At 42.7% G+C, this 19,345-nt stretch overlaps 1 protein-coding gene and 1 long non-coding RNA gene across 6 annotated transcripts in view; one reads left to right on the forward strand and one right to left on the reverse strand.

Moving 5' to 3' along the window:
* Positions 1–6,487, forward strand: part of LOC118945346 — a 12,163-nt gene extending 5,676 nt beyond the window's left edge. Inside the window, exons 3-4 of the long non-coding RNA XR_005040509.1 lie at positions 145–286; positions 6,110–6,487. This is a non-coding gene — a long non-coding RNA (uncharacterized LOC118945346). The remainder of the gene's footprint in view (positions 1–144; positions 287–6,109) is intronic.
* Positions 6,459–19,345, reverse strand: part of LOC110510209 (collagen alpha-1(XXIII) chain) — a 96,938-nt gene continuing 84,051 nt past the window's right edge. For 3 of the 5 annotated variants that reach the window (XM_036968196.1, XM_036968197.1, XM_036968200.1), the window contains 17 exons: positions 19,131–19,184; positions 18,979–19,041; positions 16,856–16,921; positions 16,605–16,649; positions 16,456–16,500; positions 15,952–16,041; positions 15,777–15,830; positions 15,600–15,656; positions 15,164–15,190; positions 14,848–14,916; positions 12,383–12,445; positions 12,124–12,150; positions 11,303–11,356; positions 9,872–9,958; positions 9,517–9,582; positions 8,569–8,607; positions 6,459–7,809 (listed from right to left, as the gene is read on the reverse strand). In XM_036968196.1, coding sequence (XP_036824091.1) covers positions 7,807–7,809; positions 8,569–8,607; positions 9,517–9,582; positions 9,872–9,958; positions 11,303–11,356; positions 12,124–12,150; positions 12,383–12,445; positions 14,848–14,916; positions 15,164–15,190; positions 15,600–15,656; positions 15,777–15,830; positions 15,952–16,041; positions 16,456–16,500; positions 16,605–16,649; positions 16,856–16,921; positions 18,979–19,041; positions 19,131–19,184 — 909 coding nt within the window. In that variant the 3' untranslated portion in view covers positions 6,459–7,806. The remainder of the gene's footprint in view (positions 7,810–8,568; positions 8,608–9,516; positions 9,583–9,871; positions 9,959–11,302; positions 11,357–12,123; positions 12,151–12,382; positions 12,446–14,847; positions 14,917–15,163; positions 15,191–15,599; positions 15,657–15,776; positions 15,831–15,951; positions 16,042–16,455; positions 16,501–16,604; positions 16,650–16,855; positions 16,922–18,978; positions 19,042–19,130; positions 19,185–19,345) is intronic. The other 2 variants (XM_036968198.1, XM_036968199.1) reach the window with 2 other exon arrangements.

The following is a 19,345-nucleotide window of genomic DNA, read 5'->3' on the forward strand; positions in this document are numbered from 1 at the left end:
GTGACATTGATCATACCAAGTTGACACGATAAAATGTTTTTTGAAAATGTGAGCTGTGCTGAATGCTAGTTTGAGCAATTTTGATTGACATTTCAAGGCTCTGGATGGAGTGTTGCTGTTGACTCTACATGTGCTGTGTTTCAGACGGAAATGTTTCGCCGTGACTACGGCCCCAACTACCACCCCACCTTCCAGGTGCTCCTTGGATCAGACACAGAGGATGTGGAGCTACGGCTCCTGAGGAGTGGGGGTGAGGAGGTATGGATGCGTGATGTACCACTAATAGGTAAGTTATTCTTTAACCCCATCCAGCCCCTTAAACACTTTTAGTGACGCTGGTGTAATGACACTAACCAGCATTGCTTACAAATAGGTTGTAAAAAAAAAAAAAAGGTAACAGTTTTGAGCAATATTTTTTACACACGACTGTGAATTTCAAGGAGCTCGCCATTCAAGGAGTTTGCAGGGGTTGGTCTGAAGGGTGATCCATTGAGGGGATTCAATCATGATCATGCTGTCCGGGGTGCCCGGGAGGGTGGAGTTTGCACTGGGTGAAAAATGTTCCGCAACCCAAATTCATCACAGAAAATGTAGTATTTCCGCTGTGACAGAACATAGATTTTTTCGTTATTCCACAAAGTTCTATCCAGCGCTGCAGTGTGTGGGGCACTGTATAACCTGGTGACGTAGCTCACATCAGCTCTACCAAAGTGAGAGAGGTGCTCACTTTGACAGACAGACATAGGCTAGTCTGCACACCGGATATTACATTTGTGGACTAGGCCTAAAAAAAAATGTAGGGGAAGAAGAGTCTCCTGAACTGCCACCGCAGGCCTACACAGCACAGCCATTGGTTAGGCAGCACAACAAAACGTTTTGATCAGCAACAGCAGAGCAGGCCGGGGCTCAGGTTGGAATATCCATTGCAGTGTGTAATGCAGCCTAGTTTTATTCACACCATCCCAGCAGCGCAAAAGACTTGAGAAGGAAGTATATTTTCTTAGAAATATAACTTTGCTCTTTGCTTCTCCGAGCATGCACTTCATATAGCCTAGCCTGTAGCCTATAGATCATGTGAGTGAGACCACAATAAGTAGCAATAGGAGCAATAGATGTTGGGACCCAGGAGAGTCAGAGATGAGGGGTGGCATCAGGCAAACATCGATATTTGCCCAATGCAATTTGACCATGAAGGCCTGATTCACACAGTCTCCTCTGAAGGCCTGATTCACACAGTCTCCTCTGAAGGCCTGATTCACACAGTTGTTGTTGAGATGTGTCTGTTACTTGAACTCTGTGAAGCGTTTATTTGGGAAATGTAGAAAATAGTACAGATAAAGAACAAGGTCTGGTACTGCATATACAATGTAGAAATAGTCAAAATAAAGAAAAACCCTTGAAACCCTGTGTCCAAACTTTTGACTGGAACTGTATATTTAGCCAAATAAGCAACTAATACTAAAATGTCATCAATTACAAATTACATGACTCTCCCCTCGACTAGGTAAAAAAAATAACGAAACTTTCCCCTTGACTGAAATTGAAAAAGCATGACCCTCCTCCATTTTCTTCCAGGTCCCCATTCTGTACATTTCGAACCATCCATTAGGAATTTATACACATTTTTGAAATGTGCCGTTATTCCCCTTTAAGCACTTGGAGTAATGAGTAGGATTCTGTTTTTTTCACATGCAAAAGTGATTGCTTTTGATAAAAAAACGCTTTATCTGCCTTCCCAATGAAAAATAGTTTGAAAACTAACATACACTATATATACAAAAGTATGTTGACAAGCCTTCAAATGAATGAATTTGGCCATTTCAGCCACACCTGTTGCTGACAGGTGTACAAATTCAGCACACAGCCATGCAATCTCCAGAGACAAACATTGGCAGTAGAATGGTATTACTGAAGAGCTCACTGACTTTCAACGTGACAGCGTCATAGCATGCCACCTTTCCACCAAGTCAGTTTGTCAAATTTCTACCCTGTTAGTGGAAACATCTAGGAGCAACAATGGCTCAGCCGCGAAGTGGAAGGCCACACAAGCTCACAGAACGCAACTGCCGATTGCTGAAGCACGTAGCGCGTAAAAATTGCCTGTTCTCGGTTTCAACACTCACTACCGAGTTCCAAACGGCCTCTGGAAGCAACATCAGCACAATCACTATTCCTTGGGAGCTTCATGAAATGGGTTTTAATGGCCGAGCAGCCACACACAAGCCTAAGATCAACATGTGTAATGCCAAGTGTCGGGTGGAGGGGTGTAAAGCTCGCCGCCATTGGCCTCTGGAACAGTGGAAACATGTTCTCTGAAGTGATGAATCACGCTTCACCATCTGGCAGTCCGACGAACAAATCTGGGTTTGGCAGATGCCAGGAGAACCCCATCGAACACCTTTGAGATTAATTGAAACGCTGACTGCGAGCCAGGCCTAATCGCCCAACATCAATGCCTGACCTCACTAATGTTTTTGTAGCTGAATGGAAGCAAGTCCCCTCAGCAATGTTCCAACATCTAGTGGAATGACTTCCCAGAGGAGTGGAGGCTGTTATAGCATCAAAGGAGGGACCAACTCCATATTGATGCCCATGATTTTTGAGATGTTCGATGAGCAGGTGTCCACATACTTTTGGTCATGTAGTGTATTTTATGGAAAAGAGAGAGTGTATGTTTCTGAATTATGTATTATGCTGCCTTGTTGACAATATGACGAGTGGTGAAGATTACTGTTTGATATGAGCAGGGCGCGCCTCCCTCACTGGCTTCGCCTGGTGCAACCCGGGGCAGCTTTATCAAATCCCTTCAGCATGTCATTGCCCCCGCTTTTATTGAGAAGACTTTCACCAGCTACTGAAATGCACCTTTTGTTAAGTAAATCAGGTAATAAATAAGGTGCTATGGAGGCTGGAGTGGGTCTTTTTTAAATACAATTCAAATTTTAGCTTACTCTGATTGTCCGGTATAACTATGAATTTTAAACAAACTTTCCAAGGGAATGTATTATTAAAACAGACTTTGCAGACGTGGGTCTGCTGCAGGTGTTTGGCATGTCACCCACTCTCCTCTACACCTCATGGCAAAATAATAGTCCTCCACATGCCAAGCAAGGGATAACTTGTGGGGACCTTTATTTTGAAAGAGAGGAGGAAGAGGGTCTGCAGCAGACCCACATTTGGAAAGTCTATTTAATAATACTTTCCTGTGGATATAACATTTTTTTTTGAGAATCATAAGGACCAAATGTAACTTAATTCAACATTTTGGCTTGTAGAGGTCATGAGAGTAAACTTCCCAAGCAATTTAACTATACTGAACAAAAATATAAATGTAACTTGCAACCATTTCTTAGATTTTACTGAGTTACAGTTCATATAAAGAAATCAGTCAATTGAAATAAATGAATTAGGCCATAATAGAGAAATTAACATTAAATTCTCTGGCAACAGCTCTGGTGGACATTTCTGCAGTCAGCATGCCAATTGCACACTCCCTCAACTTGAGATGTCTGTGGCATTGTGCTGTGTGACAACTACATATTTTAAAGTGGCCTTTTATTGTCCCCAGCACAAGGTGCTCCTGTGTAATGATCATGTTGTTTAATCAGCTTCTTGATATGCCACCCCTGTCAGGATTATCTTGGCAAAGGAGAAATGCTCACTAACAGGGATGTAAAGAAATTTGTGGCCAAAATAGGGAACATTTCTGTGATTTCTTTTGATTTCAGCTCATGAAACATGGGACCAACAATTTATATGTTGCGTTTATATTTTTGTTTAGTATAAATTGTTTCAGACCGTGAAAACAATTGCTATCACAGTCTGATGAATGAAACCACCAGCCCCTGTACAGTGTGATCGTAATATATAGTGAATTATCTACACGTAAATGTAGAAGATATTTTCCATCTCACACGTTTGGCAAATGTATCTCTTACTTTTCCCTGCCCCCCAGTTGATTGGTGGGCTGGAGGTCAGTGCTGTGGAGCGGCTGCGTTTTGTGCGTCCGAAGTTTGTGGAAAATGTGTCAGAACCTACTATTAAACGCCTCCTAGATGGGCTGCTGCAGAAGAAAGTGGTCAATGACTACGAAAAAGACTACGTGAATGTGACAGCTGAGAGGGCAGACAAGGCACGTGCCATCATCGACATGGTGCTGAAGAAAGGAATTAATGCATGTCTGATTTTAAAAACACTTCTGTGTGAATTTGATCCATTTTTATTCTCAGAACTGTGTTTGAGCTAGAACATTGTTGGAGTATGAGACACCCTGTTAAATATGTTTACATACACTTAGGTTGGAGTCAATTAAACTTGTTTTTCAACCACTCCAAAAATGTATTGTTAATTAACAAACTATAGTTTTGGCAAGTCGGTTAGGACATCTACTTTGTGCAGGACACGAGTAATTTTTCCAAAAATTGTTTACAGACAGATTATTTCACTTATAATTCACTGTATCACAATTTTAGTGGGTCAGAAGTTCACATACACTAAGTTGACTGTGCCTTTAAACAGCTTGGAAAATTCAAGAAAATGATGTCATGGCTTTAGAAGCTTCTGATAGGCTAATTGACATAATTTGAGTCAATTGGAGGTGTACCTGTGGATGTATTTCAAGGCCTACCTTCAAACGCAGTGCCTCTTTGCTTGACATCATGGGAAAATCAAAAGAAATCAGCCAAGACCTCAGAAAAAAAATTGTAGATCTCCACACGTCTGGTTCATCCTTGGGAGCAATTTCCAAATGCCTGAAGGTACCACGTTCATCTGTACAAACAATAGTACGCAAGTATAAACACCATGGGACCACACAGCTGTCATTCCGCTCAGGAAGGAGATGCGTTCTGTCTCCTAGAGATGAAAGTACTTTGGTGCGAAAAGTGCGAATCAATCCCAGAACAACAGCAGAGTCTTATATCGAAATAACCTGAAAAGCCACTCAGCAAGGAAGAAGCCACTGCTCCAAAACCGCCATAAAAAGCCAGACTACGGTTTGCAACTGCACATGGGGACAAAGATCATACTTTCTGGAGAAATGTCCACTGGTCTGATGAAACAAAAATAGAACTGTTTGGCCATAATGATCATCGTTATGTTTGGAGGAAAAAGATGGAGGCTGGCAAACCGAAGAACACCATCCCAACCATGAAGCATGGGGGTGGCAGCATCATGTTGTGGGGGTGCTTTGCTGCAGGAGAGACTGGTGCACTTCACAAAATGGTGAGGCAGGAAAATGATGTGGATATAATGAAGCAACATCTCAAGACATCAGTCAGGAAGTTAAAGCTTGGTCGCAAATGGGTCTATCAAATGGACAATGACCTCAAGCACACTTCCAAAGTTGTGGCAAAATGGCTTAAGGACAACAATGTCACGGTATTGGAGTAGCCATCACAAAGCCCTGACCTCATCCTATAGAAAATTGCTGGGCAGACCTGAAAAAGCGTTTGCGAGCATGGAGTCCTACAAACCTGACTCGTTTACACCAGCTCTGTCAGGAGGAATGGGCCAAAATTCACCCAACCTATTGTGGGAAGCTTGTGGAAGGCTACCTGAAACGTTTGACCCAAGTTAAACAATTTTAAGGCAATGCTACCAAATGCTAATTGAGTGTATGTAAACTTGTGACCCACTGGGAATGTGAAATAAAAGCTGAAATAAATAATTCTCTCAACTATTATTCTGACATTTCATTCTTAAAATAAAGTGGTGATCCTAACTGACCTAAGACAGGGAATTGTTACTTGGATTAAATGTCTGGAATTGTGAAAAACTGAGTTTAAATGTATTTAGCTAAGGTGTATGTAAACTTCCGACTTCAACTGTAACTGTTTATCAACAATTTGTGCCAAATAGTTTTTTTTTATTAGAAAGAAAAAGTTAATAATTATGATACTCCTCAAATTGTTCTCTCATAATTTGTATAGCTTTATTGCTGTAGGTGAAACAATCTTATATCACTTTTCCACCCTCTGTACCACGCCCTTTTCCTGTTTCTGGCTCCACTTCACCATCTCTCTGATCCCCACGTCCCCATATCGCCTCCCACCATCATCTCTTTTTATTTTCTCTCTTCCATTGTCCTCCCCCTCTCTCCCTCCCATAGTGGTTGTCCAGGTCCATCTCTCTCTGTGATCTCCAGGGCCAGAAGACTCCTGTTCCTGCACCGTGGACCCCACTATCCTGAAGTACAGGAGCTACAGGCTATAGTTTGCGGTGGCTACAACCTACTAAAGGGGTGATGTCTGAGGTGTGACTCTTTTTTAGTTAACCTTTATTTAACTAGGCAAGTCACGTAGGATGTTCCTGATATGTATTCCGTAGTTATATATCTAAAACAAATTAGTTAGCTTCTTATAACATCAATTGAATTAGGCCATGAACGCCTATGACCTTACCACCAACAGTAGATAATAAAATACAACTCAAACTTCATAATTAAAAAGACAACAATGTCCATTTGAAATAGCATTTAATATGACCGACAACTTAAATACTGCATGTATCTAGAACAAACAATAATTATCCCAATAAGCCCACCTGGTAGGTTTGAAAATATGTATTTTATTTCTACCTTGATGTCAGATGTAAAAAGTCCTGACCCTTTTTTAGGCTTGCTATCATTCATTTGACATGAAAGTCTAAATCTGACTGTTTGAATAGCTCTAACTTTTTCAGGGGCTATGTATGAAATGAAAATGTATGTAACTTGAATATAAGACAGATCCAAGGAATTTCCACAAAACCTACACACAGGAATATCTCATTATATTTATCTACAAAGTTTTACAGTGTTCTGTGTCAATTAACTGGTTAGAGCACTCAGAGGAATGAGAAAGCGTTTGATGCAACAACTTTGAAACCATTATAAACATTCTAAAACATTTTAAACCAATATTGATCTAAACATGAAACACATTTAAGAAAACGACTACAGACAAAGGTTAAATCTAAAAAGCCATCGAAAGATCATGGTATTAAAAAATGTGTTCATTTCAGATCTGATTAGTTTTTGCACACATGACAAAAACACACAACCTCATGTAATGGATGACACACTGCTAAGGGATTTAGAAGTACTTGAAATAAATCCATTCATCTAAGCTAGTGTGTGTCTGTAATTTGTTGTGAGGGATCTGGTGTTTGAATCCAGTCCCTCCAGTACCAGTTAGGATTGCAGCTGAAGAGTGAAAGCCATATTTCCTCCATGCTGGTGTAGCCATCTGTCTCTGTCCAGCGCAGTCAGTCTGTGTGGCTCCTATTCCACTGTGAGGGCCATCCTCTGTGCCTCCCCATACCTCTCTCCTAAAGTTGGGATGGGTACCTGGCATTGGGTCCCTGCCGTGAGGACTGGTCCTTTCAAAGCAAACAGCGATCACAGGAGTGATGGGGTAGATTTGTTTGCAAGGTGCAGGCTGAGTTGTACACTCCAATATGGGAACACTAGTGAGCCTGTTAGTCAGAATCAATGATTTATTTCTCCCCGTATAGATAAAAGCAGCAACATTTGTCCATCCGGTAGGTGTTGTGTGCATTTGCTACTGCTTTCCATTTGTCACCAGTCTCCCCTCTTTGTGTGCATGATATCCTTCTTGTAAGTAATCTCTAAACTAAAAAAAAATAGTTTTCTTTTCATATGCAAAAAGTACAAAATATTGATCGTGATAGACCCACAATCTAAATTCCAATACGAAAAACTCAATATATTAAATTAGAATTGGCAACAACAACAAAAAACAACACTTGAGTTTTATTTGAAAAATATATATCGATATGTACAGATCCCAGGTCCCGGGTCAGTCATCACTGAAAAAGAGCAAAAGCAGAGACACACATTCACTAGCAGGCAAATAATATTGTACAATGACACCGTACACTATGTAAGATGACACCGTACACTATGTAAGATGACACTGTACACTATGTAAGATGAAATATAAGTTCTTAAACACCCCTAAAGGAGTCTGAATGGTTCCCATTTGAAACAGTTTGACATTATGACAACATTTCCTGCATACATTATGACAACATTTTGTGCCGTTTTTGTTCTTTATGGTATTCAGCAAGGGTTTTTTCGGCTGTTTGTGCACACCAATGTTTTCTCGAGGCAAGCCAAAGTCGGTAGCCGAAGTCTACGCCCCTTCGCCGGTCATTGGTCAACAGTAGGGATTCTTCGTTTGTTGTCATTCAACGAGACACGACTCGTTTTCATACACATTTTTTCATATAAAAATACTGCACCAAACATCTTAGTTAGATGTAAAATTGAGCGACTAAGATCTCTTCGGCAAAAACGTCAAAATGAATGACAGATTTCTTGAGTTATCTTAGATGAATTCTGACTATTTTGAGGAAGTGTATACTGACTACGGCTTCTCAAGATGGAAAAACAGTACTATTCCCGTAGTTTTTTAAGAGAAGGCCTTTTAAGGGACTAAGCGAGGCACAGATGTTCACTTCCCTTAGCCGAGTTCTGCTAGGAGCAAACCGAACCTAGTATGCAGATACCTTAATACAGCCAAACACCCAAAAAGGGCTTCATAGAAGTAGTGTTGCTGTACAAACCTTATGCCAACATCCAGGTATGGGTAATCCGTCCCGACCCTGGGGACAGAAAAGAAACACATGCCGTATTGCATCGCCAACAGATAAACACAGATGGTCTGTAACAACACAGGGCTAGGAGGAGGGATATCTAACAGCACACAGCAGTCATGCTGTCAAACCATCCATTAAACTAATACCATGTTACAGTGGTTAAAAACAGTGACATCCCAGCTCATGATTCAGTAGCTGACGTAACATCGTAAAACACTGACAACATTTACTTCACATAGGAGGAGCACAACACCGATGTCACAACATTACTTCACATAGGAGGAGCACAACACCGATGTCACAACATTACTTCACATAGGAGGAGCACAACACCGATGTCACAACATTTACTTCACATAGGAGGAGCACAACACCGATGTCACAACATTACTTCACATAGGAGGAGCACAACACCGATGTCACAACATTTACTTCACATAGGAGGAGCACAACACCGATGTCACAACATTACTTCACATAGGAGGAGCACAACACCGATGTCACAACATTACTTCACATAGGAGGAGCACAACACCGATGTCACAACATTACACACTACACCCACGGTGATAAGAGTTTAAACACAGTTTCTGTTCAGCTAGACTACAGGCAGGGACGAGCACATTCAGCACAGTAAAGAACAGGTAGCTCTGCTGCAGTGGTAGACATGCTGGCCCAGGTTATCATGTTTTGAGGATCTGACAATTGTGTTATGCCGCTTACATTAGACTACCTATTAAGAGACCCAGTGTCTTGCTGGTTTGTTGCTGGCTAAGTATGTCTAACTAGGGAGTGAAAGGGGGGGGGGGGGGGCTAAGTATGGCTTCCACTGCATCACAGAAAGCAGGAAGACAGACAGGGGATGGGGTTAATGAGGGGTGGAGGACAGAAAGACAGAAAGCAGAAATACTATACCAAGGGGCAAGGGGCGCCTGAGGGTTGCCCCGCCTCCCCAGGGTGTTCTCTACCCCCATTGGTGCCCTGTCAGCAAGAGCCATTCCGAAAATGTCACTCCTTCATTCAATTGATACAGTACTGTGTATACTGTCTGTCTATAGCCACTTACTCAAGTCCTGACCTCAGTCATACAAACATCTCAGTCATATATAAACATTTCCATTATATAAACATCTCATATACCTATAAACATCTACACTCCAATGAAAACCTAATAATTGTGTTATTTAGAGAAAGAAAGGTTTGCCCTTGAATGAAAAGGCAGTGTTAGAGTGAAGCGTGAGTGGAGAGGAGACAGGGAGAAGTGTCCTACCACAGGACAGGGCTGGTCCAGTCCAGGAGGGCCTTGTTCGCCCTTCTGTCCCTTCAGTCCCTTCTTTCCCAGCATCCCCCTGTCACCCTGAGAGAGAAGTGAGACAAAACAATAAAATATAATAATTAGGGATATTAGAGTTATTCAGTTAACTTAAGTTAACCTTTTGTCATTTTAGTGCATAATAAAAAATATATATATTGCATAGTCTGAAAACATCTAAAATACACTGAAAATATCCAAAATACATAATCTATACAAATAAAAACAACAATGTGATGTCAAAACAAGTTGACATTGATGTTGAAGAAATTGTGCTTCATCAATTTACCTGATTTTGCTAACCGTTACTTTGGAAAAAATCAAGACGTCACTTTTCTTGTAATGATTTTTGTAATTTGAGCAAATTCTGAATTTGCGATTCTTCGTGATTAATCAAAGCAAATCCTGAGATTAACTAGATAAATTGTTTTTCATCATTGGGCAGCCCTAATAATAATAATATATGCAATTTAGCAGACGCTTTTATCCAAAGCGATTTACAGTCAGGGCTGCATACATGTTTTAGGTATGGGTGGTCCAGGGAATCAAATCTACTATCCAAGGGTAGCATGAGCCGTGCTCTACCAACTGAGTTACAGAGGCCCACAGAGGAGTCTCTCATCGAGCATTCATTTCTTCTCCAGATTACACTATAACTAAATAATCCTCCTACTCCTCACCTCGACACCCACCCCAAAACTACGTAACCAGCACTTGCACTTGACCCCCCTTTCTAGCTCTGACTCTACTGATCAAATCAAATCTAATCAAATTGTATTTGTCACATGCACCGAATACAACAGGCCTTACAGTGTGATGCTTACTTACAAGCCCTAACCAACAATGCAGTTAAAAAACAAAATATGAATAAGAAATAAAAGTAACAAATAATTAAAGAGCAGAAGTAAAATAACAATAGCAAGACTATATACAGGGGGGTACCGGTACAGAGTCAATGTGGAGGCTATATACAGGGGGTACCAGTACAGAGTCAATGTGCGGGGACACCGGTTAGTCCAGGTAATATATACATGTGGGTAGAGCTATTAAAGTGACTTATGCATAGATGATAACAGAGTAGCAGTAAAATAACAATAGCCAGGCTATATACAGGGGGTACCAGTCCAGAGTCAATGTGGAGGCTATATACAGGGGGGTACCGGTACAGAGTCAATGTGTGGGGGCACCGGTTAGCTACGTTATTGAGGAAAAATGCTCTTTGCTTGTGATATGTGGATGTCCCACCTAGCTATCTTAAGATGAATGCACTAACTGTAGTGGCTCTGGATAAGAGCTTCTGCTAAATGACTCACATGTAAATGGCTAATGTTAGGTAATAGAAGATGAATAATCACAGCCACAGTAGCCACTGTTATGCCTGATACCCACCTTGTCTCCTCTGCCCCCCCTCTCCCCCTTTTGTCCCATCAGCCCGGGGAAACCCTGAAAGAGGTGGTGGTTAATGAGGTGTCTTTAAGAGACTTTGTTAGTTGTTAGTGCCACAAAAAAAAACACCATTTGGCCCCCATCAGAATACAGTTGAATAGCCTTGTCATAGCTGTTCCACTCCGTATTTAATCATGCTCTTGTGACTGACAGGGTTCAAACCAGCTGTCCTGCATGTCACAAGACCGTGGCATAGAGGGGAACAGAAGGCACATCCCTTATAGACAAAATGTGAACCTTTTTGAACCACCAAATTCATAGGAATAAAATAAATGAAACATGCCATGATGGCTTCAGAGACCGCCAGAAGCTTCTGTTTACCACAGAGACCATTTCATTCTATCTGTACTCCTCTACTTTTCCTGGCTGGCAAAGTACCAGGATGTTGTCTCTGGTTTTCAATCTGAATTTAGAGAACTGAATTTGAATGCATTTGAGAAGTTGAAATTATGACATTTTGATAAACTTTAATTATACCGTAGTTTGTAAACTTGATACACAGAAAATTAATGCAATATCTACCATATTGAAACTGAATATTCAATTAAATGTAAATTGAATGATTAAACTGAATGCAATATTCACTCAACTCAGTTTCAAATCAAAGTTCATTTATGAATTAAATTATTTAATTTGTGCAATACAAATTCTAAAATATTAAATTCAATAGCCTAATACAAATTCTAAATTATGGAATTCAAATACAATTTAAGGTTGGCATGGAAATCCCTCCATAGAAATGTGACAGATTTAGACATACTTACATCTAATCCCGGCAATCCTTGCTCTCCCTGTTGAAGAAATTAAATATGATCAAATTCATTCAGAAGCAGCTTACTTTGGAGAATGTACCAGTCTCTGAAGGGTCTCTGATATCCTGTCCTCTCTGATTCAGAGGGGTTGGGTTAAATGCGGAAGACATATTTCAGTTGAATGCATTCAGTTGTACAACTGACTAGGTATCCCCCCTTTCCCATTCTCTTTCCATTTCCACAAAAACAGGGCATGAAAAATGCTTCTAACCTTTCCCCCTTTGGTGCCAGGGAGACCAACCAACCCCGTAGAACCTGGAAGACCCTGGGTACCCTGTGTGCAGAAATAGAGTAATCAGTTATGTTATCCGTAATATGATATGCAGCAGGGTTGGTTGACAATTCTGAATTGAGTTGCGAATTGTTCTTTAATTCCTATTCAATTCTTGAATATGACTTTGGAATTCGGAAATTGATTTCAATTCAATAAAATTCAATGAAATGTAAATGACTATTTAGTCTACATTCAACCATACATATGTTTATTTTGACATACTGTATGTGACCAGTAATATGTAAAACATATCGATGAAACATTTGACTTTTAAAGATTAATTCTCTCTAAATTAATTACAGATAATTACATATTCTAAGATACATTTTTATGTTTACAATTAATTGACACATTATAATTCAGTTACACCTCATTAAATTTGAAATAAAATACATTTCCCAGAGTGCATCAAACACTTCAGAATGGAAGGGATCAACCTAATCTCACATACAGTGCCTTGCGAAAGTATTCGGCCCCCTTGAACTTTGCGACCTTTTGCCACATTTCAGGCTTCAAACATAAAGATATAAAACTGTATTTTTTGTGAAGAATCAACAACAAGTGGGACACAATCATGAAGTGGAACGACATTTATTGGATATTTCAAACTTTTTTAACAAATCAAAAACTGAAAAATGGTGCGTGCAAAATTATTCAGCCCCCTTAAGTTAATACTTTGTAGCGCCACCTTTTGCTGCGATTACAGCTGTAAGTCGCTTGTGGTATGTCTCTATCAGTTTTGCACATCGAGAGACTGAATTTTTTTCCCATTCCTCCTTGCAAAACAGCTCGAGCTCAGTGAGGTTGGATGGAGAGCATTTGTGAACAGCAGTTTTCAGTTCTTTCCACAGATTCTCGATTGGATTCAGGTCTGGACTTTGACTTGGCCATTCTATCACCTGGATATGTTTATTTTTGAACCATTCCATTGTAGATTTTGCTTTATGTTTTGGATCATTGTCTTGTTGGAAGACAAATCTCCGTCTCAGTCAGGTCTTTTGCAGACTCCATCAGGTTTTTTTCCAGAATGGTCCTGTATTTGGCTCCATCCATCTTCCCATCAATTTTAACCATCTTCCCTGTCCCTGCTGAAGAAAAGCAGGCCCAAACCATGATGCTGCCACCACCATGTTTGACAGTGGGGATGGTGTGTTCATGGTGATGAGCTGTGTTGCTTTTACGCCAAACATAACGTTTTGCATTGTTGCCAAAAAGTTCAATTTTGGTTTCATCTGACCAGAGCACCTTCTTCCACATGTTTGGTGTGTCTCCCAGGTGGCTTGTGGCAAACCTTAAACTACACTTTTTATGGATATCTTTAAGAAATGGCTTTCTTCTTGCCACTCTTCCATAAAAGCCAGATTTGTGCACTATACGACTGACTGATTGTTGTCCTATGGACAGAGTCTCCCACCTCAGCTGTAGATCTCTGCAGTTCATCCAGAGTGATCATTGGCCTCTTGGCTGCATCTCTGATCAGTCTTCTCCTTGTATGAGCTGAAAGTTTAGAGGGACGGCCAGGTCTTGGTAGATTTGCAGTGGTCTGATACTCCTTCCATTTCAATATTATCGCTTGCACAATGCTCCTTGGGATGTTTAAAGCTTGGGAAATCTTTTTGTATCCAAATCCGGCTTTAAACTTCTTCACAACAGTATCTCGGACCTGCCTGGTGTGTTCCTTGTTCTTCATGATGCTCTCTGCGCTTTTAACGGACCTCTGAGACTATCACAGTGCGGGTGCATTTATACGGAGACTTGATTACACACAGGTGGATTGTATTTATCATCATTAGTCATTTAGGTCAACATTGGATCATTCAGAGATCCTCACTGAACTTCTGGAGAGAGTTTGCTGCACTGAAAGTAAAGGGGCTGAATAATTTTGCACGCCCAATTTTTCAGTTTTTGATTTGTTAAAAAAGTTTGAAATATCCAATAAATGTCGTTCCACTTCATGATTGTGTCCCACTTGTTGTTGATTCTTCACAAAAAAATACAGTTTTATATCTTTATGTTTGAAGCCTGAAATGTGGCAAAAGGTCGCAAAGTTCAAGGGGGCCGAATACTTTCGCAAGGCACTGTATATTAATAAATAACGTGTGACATGTTTCAGTTGTAATCAAATGGTGTCTGTATTCTTTGCAGTAATAAGTGTAAGATGCTTTTGGTGAAAGATTAGTCAAAGGAATGATAACGTTATGCTTCGTGTCTCAGCAGAATGCATTTACATTCAGTTCTACTTCCTGTAACTCAAATTCAATTATAATTCTGCTTCCTGTGGGGTGTGTCCATTTCAAATTAGTATTTCAAATTATGGATTGAATTGAATTAAATTTCGAAATTCCTGAATTGACCCTAACCCTGATATGCAGTCTGAGTGAGACGGAAAAGGACATATTTACCCTTAGCCCAGGAGGACCTTTGTCGCCTGCATCCCCCTTATCTCCTTTCACTCCCTCACCTGGTTCCCCCTGTGAGACATTGACAAAAACACAATTTCAAGCTGGTGCTTACATTTTTCCTTGTGAATTGCAATCCATCTTGTCTCTGACTTTTTATAAATACACATTCCATTCACTATTCTCCACCCAGCATTTCATTATCTAGTAGGGCTAAAGTTTGAATGACAGGGCATTCTAGTGCAGCTTCAGTAACCTAAAGAACCCTGTGTTGTTTTGTTTTAGGGGCGGGAGGAGATCAGAGCCCTGACTATCTCACCTTGGGGCCAGGCCTTCCATCAAGTCCCTGAAAAACACAATTTCTTATGTCATTTTCTTTGTAAACACTGTTCATCACAAGAGCCTATAACAGAACATAGAGCATTAAAAAAACAGAAATAGCATTGGAGATGTACTAGGTTCCTCTGAGAACAAGTTGAGGTTATGGAGTGTTGGTCAAGGATCTAAGTTATTTGCAGAGAGAATATATATATAGAGAAAGTTTAAGCTTTTGATATTCCCCCTATAATATATAATATAAGCCATTTAGCAGACGCTTTTACCCAAAGCGACCTACAATCACGAGTGTATACATTTTACGTAAGGTTGGTCCCAGGAATTTAACCAACTATCCTGGCGTTGCAAGCACCACGCTCTACCAACTAGGCTACAGAGGACCCCCTATCATAAAGAAGACAGAGGGACCAGTTACCCACCATGAAACCCTGGGGCCCGGGAGGCCCTGGAGGGCCTGGGATAGAGATCCTCTGGGCCTGGAGCAGAGAGCATTAGTGTTAAGATAACCAGACGTTACACAATCATATAACACAACTAGACCTTGGTGAGGTATCACACTTAACAGATACAAGTTTGGAATCTAAACCGTTACTGACCAGATTGTCCTCAAACCTTGAATCCCCTCGCTCTCCCTTCTTACCGTCAGCTCCCTAAAGAGAGAGAGAAATACACCACATGGACAAAATCTACAAGGCAGGTGGATAGTAGACCTCTGTGCCATGCCCATAGCCCATTGGGTATCCATCAGGAGACAGCTCATATCACACTTACCGCAAGCCCAGTTTGGCCCATCAGGCCTCGCTCTCCCTTCTCCCCTGCCACTCCAGGCATCCCATCATCACCTCTATCCCCTTTGGCTCCCTATAGAGAAGAGGCGCAACATGACGCCGATAGCACTGAGGAATGCTGTTCATATTGATTTCATAGTACAAGAATAATTAGTCATTACAGGTCATGCCATATTGTTACTTTGCCATTGTAATTTTTTGTAAATTTGTGTAGTCTAAAATGAAACTATGATCGTTTGCTATCCATTTGTTGTTTGTATGCTGTTCTTTGTTTGCCATTTTAATATTTGAGAATTAACCAATGATATTAGGCCACTATTGGCCATGATTACAGACACCTGTGTCTATTGACACTATATAAACGAGTCATTCCGCAGTGTTTGTGATTATACCCTGATGAAGACAGCTTGGCTGTCGAAACGTTGGTAATTACATTTTTGCATCCGAGCTCCTAGAGTGTGAGGCTCTCTTTTATTTTCAAATTTACCTTATCCCCATCAGCTCCAGGTGCACCAGGTGAGCCTGACTCTCCCTGTTGGCATGAAGGACACAGGTAAACATGAGAAGGGGAAACATGAGGAGACAGGTACACAGGAGGACCACTCGGACACCTCTTCAAAAACAACTAACTCTCACCTTTGACCCTTGGCCTCCTGGGGGCCCTGGTGGCCCTGGGAGACCCTGCAGGAAAAGAAAAGTAGAAAAGGAAAGTGAGAATACACACTGCACAGGGGACTGTTACACAGAATGCATATCTAGACAAATATTATGGCGTGAGGGAAACTTTTAACAATAAATAAAATGGTATATTCTGAATTTGTGGGGTTGTAATGCAAAGCAGAATGTTGTTTTTGATCAACATAAAAAGGACCCAATATAGAACTCACCTGAACGACTTGGCCAAGGCCGATGTTGTCATAGGAGCCAGGAACAGCCTTCTCTCCTGGTAAGCCCTGCAGAGGGAGACACAGACAAACACACAGAAGAAAATGAATGAAGAAAGATAAATAAAGGTATTGGAAGGGGGTCTCCTGTCTCCCCCTGTGTCTCCTCTCCCCCTGTGTCTCCCCCCCCCCTTCTCACCCTGTGTCTCCTCCCCCCTTCTCCCCCTGTGTCTCCTCCCCCCCTTCTCCCCCTGTGTCTCCTGTCTCCCCCTTCTCCCCCTGTGTCTCCTCCCCCCCTTCTCCCCCTGTGTCTCCTGTCTCCCTCTTCTCCCCCTGTGTCTCCTCTCCTCCTTTCCCCCCGTCCCCCCTTCTCCTCCTGTCCCCCCTTCTCCCCCTGTGTCTCCTGTCTCCTGTCTCCCCCTTCTCCCCCTGTGTCTCCTCCCCCCCTTCTCCCCCTGTGTCTCCTGTCTCCCCCTTCTCCCTCTGTGTCTCCTGTCCACCCCCTTCTCCCCCTGTGTCTCCTGTCTCCCTTTTCTCCCCCTGTGTCTCCTGTCTCCCCCTGTGTCTCCTGTCTCCCCCTTCTCCCTCTGTGTCTCCTGTCTCCCTCTTCTCTCCCTGTGTCTCCTGTCTCCCCCTTCTCCCTCTGTGTCTCCTGTCTCCCTCTTCTCCCCCTGTGTCTCCTGTCTCCCTCTTCTCCCCCTGTGTCTCCTCTCCTCCTTTTCCCCCTGTCCCCCCTTCTCATCCTGTCCCCCCTTCTCCCCCTGTCTCCACCCCCTTCTTCCCCTGTGTTTCTTGTCTCCCACCTTCTCCCCCTGTCCCCCCTTCTCCCCCTGTGTCTCCATTCTCCCCCTGTCCCCCCTTCTCCCCCTGTGTCTCCCTTCTCCCCCTGTGTCTCCTGTCTCCCCCCATGTTTCCTCTCCCCCTGTCTCCTCTCCCCCTTCTCCCACTGTGTCTCCTCTCCCCCTGTGTCTCGTCTCCCCCTTCTCCCCCTGTGTCTCCTCTCCCCCTTCTCCCCCTGTGTCTCCTCTCCTCCTTTCCCCCCGTCCCCCCTTCTCCTCCTGTCCCCCCTTCTCCCCCTGTGTCTCCTGTCTCCCCCTTCTCCCCCTGTGTCTCCTCCCCCCCTTCTCCCCCTGTGTCTCCTGTCTCCCCCTTCTCCCTCTGTGTCTCCTGTCCACCCCCTTCTCCCCCTGTGTCTCCTGTCTCCCTTTTCTCCCCCTGTGTCTCCTGTCTACCCCTGTGTCTCCTGTCTCCCCCTTCTCCCTCTGTGTCTCCTGTCTCCCTCTTCTCTCCCTGTGTCTCCTGTCTCCCCCTTCTCCCTCTGTGTCTCCTGTCTCCCTCTTCTCCCCCTGTGTCTCCTCTCCTCCTTTTCCCCCTGTCCCCCCTTCTCATCCTGTCCCCCCTTCTCCCCCTGTCTCCACCCCCTTCTTCCCCTGTGTCTCCATTCTCCCCCTGTCCCCCCTTCTCCCCCTGTGTCTCCCTTCTCCCCCTGTGTCTCCTGTCTCCCCCCATGTTTCCTCTCCCCCTGTCTCCTCTCCCCCTTCTCCCACTGTGTCTCCTCTCCCCCTGTGTCTCGTCTCCCCCTTCTCCCCCTGTGTCTCCTCTCCCCCTTCTCCCCCTGTGTCTCCTCTCCCCCTTCTCCCCCTGTCTCCCCATTCTCCCCCTGTGACTCCTCTCCCCCTTCTCCCCCTGCCTCCTCTCCCCCTTCTCCCCCTGTGTCTCCTCTCCCCCTTCTCCCCCTGTCTCCCCATTCTCCCCCTGTGTCTCCTGTCCCCTCCTACATAGAGTGAATACATACAGTAAGACCTCAGCAGGCCTGCCATTCCAGTGCATCCCCACTGAGCACAGACTTCAGTTCAAACGCAGTTTTAAATGAGTTGTCAACTAATGTGCATTCAAAGTGAAATCAACAAGGAACAATTGCAAATAAAATCAATTTCCCACCTTGATTCAACGTCATGACATTGACATTTATTGATAAAAATGTTGTGGAAACAACATTGATTCAACCAGTCTGTGCCCAGAGGGTCAACATATAGTGCCGAATGTCTCAGCATCATCGCTCTATGTAACATCAATCTTTTCTTCATCTTTCAAGACATCTTTTTCCAAATTCCTCCTATATTTACCTTCATCCCTGGTAGTCCATCAAGGCCAGTCCTGCCCTGGTCACCAGCAGGCCCCTGCTCCCCCTGTCACAGACATGGAGATAGAGTGAGACTGGGCAAGAGAAGGGAGAGGAGGAAGAGGAGGAAGAGGAGGAAATAATACGATGTCACACCTTTAGCCCCGGAGACCCCTGTGATCCAGGCACGCCCTGCTGTCCATCCTCACCCTGCAAGACATTATATATATTATTGTATTTTCATTGGGGAGTTTACATGTACAATATTCAGATGAATTTAAATTCAGAATTCCATAATTAATCTAAAGACATTAGATTATTGACATTAGATTATTGAAATGCATTAATTAATCACAGATGATATAGGTTAC

This window comes from Oncorhynchus mykiss, chromosome Y (genome assembly GCF_013265735.2).
Source record: "Oncorhynchus mykiss isolate Arlee chromosome Y, USDA_OmykA_1.1, whole genome shotgun sequence".
NCBI classification, from domain to species: Eukaryota; Metazoa; Chordata; class Actinopteri; order Salmoniformes; family Salmonidae; genus Oncorhynchus; species Oncorhynchus mykiss.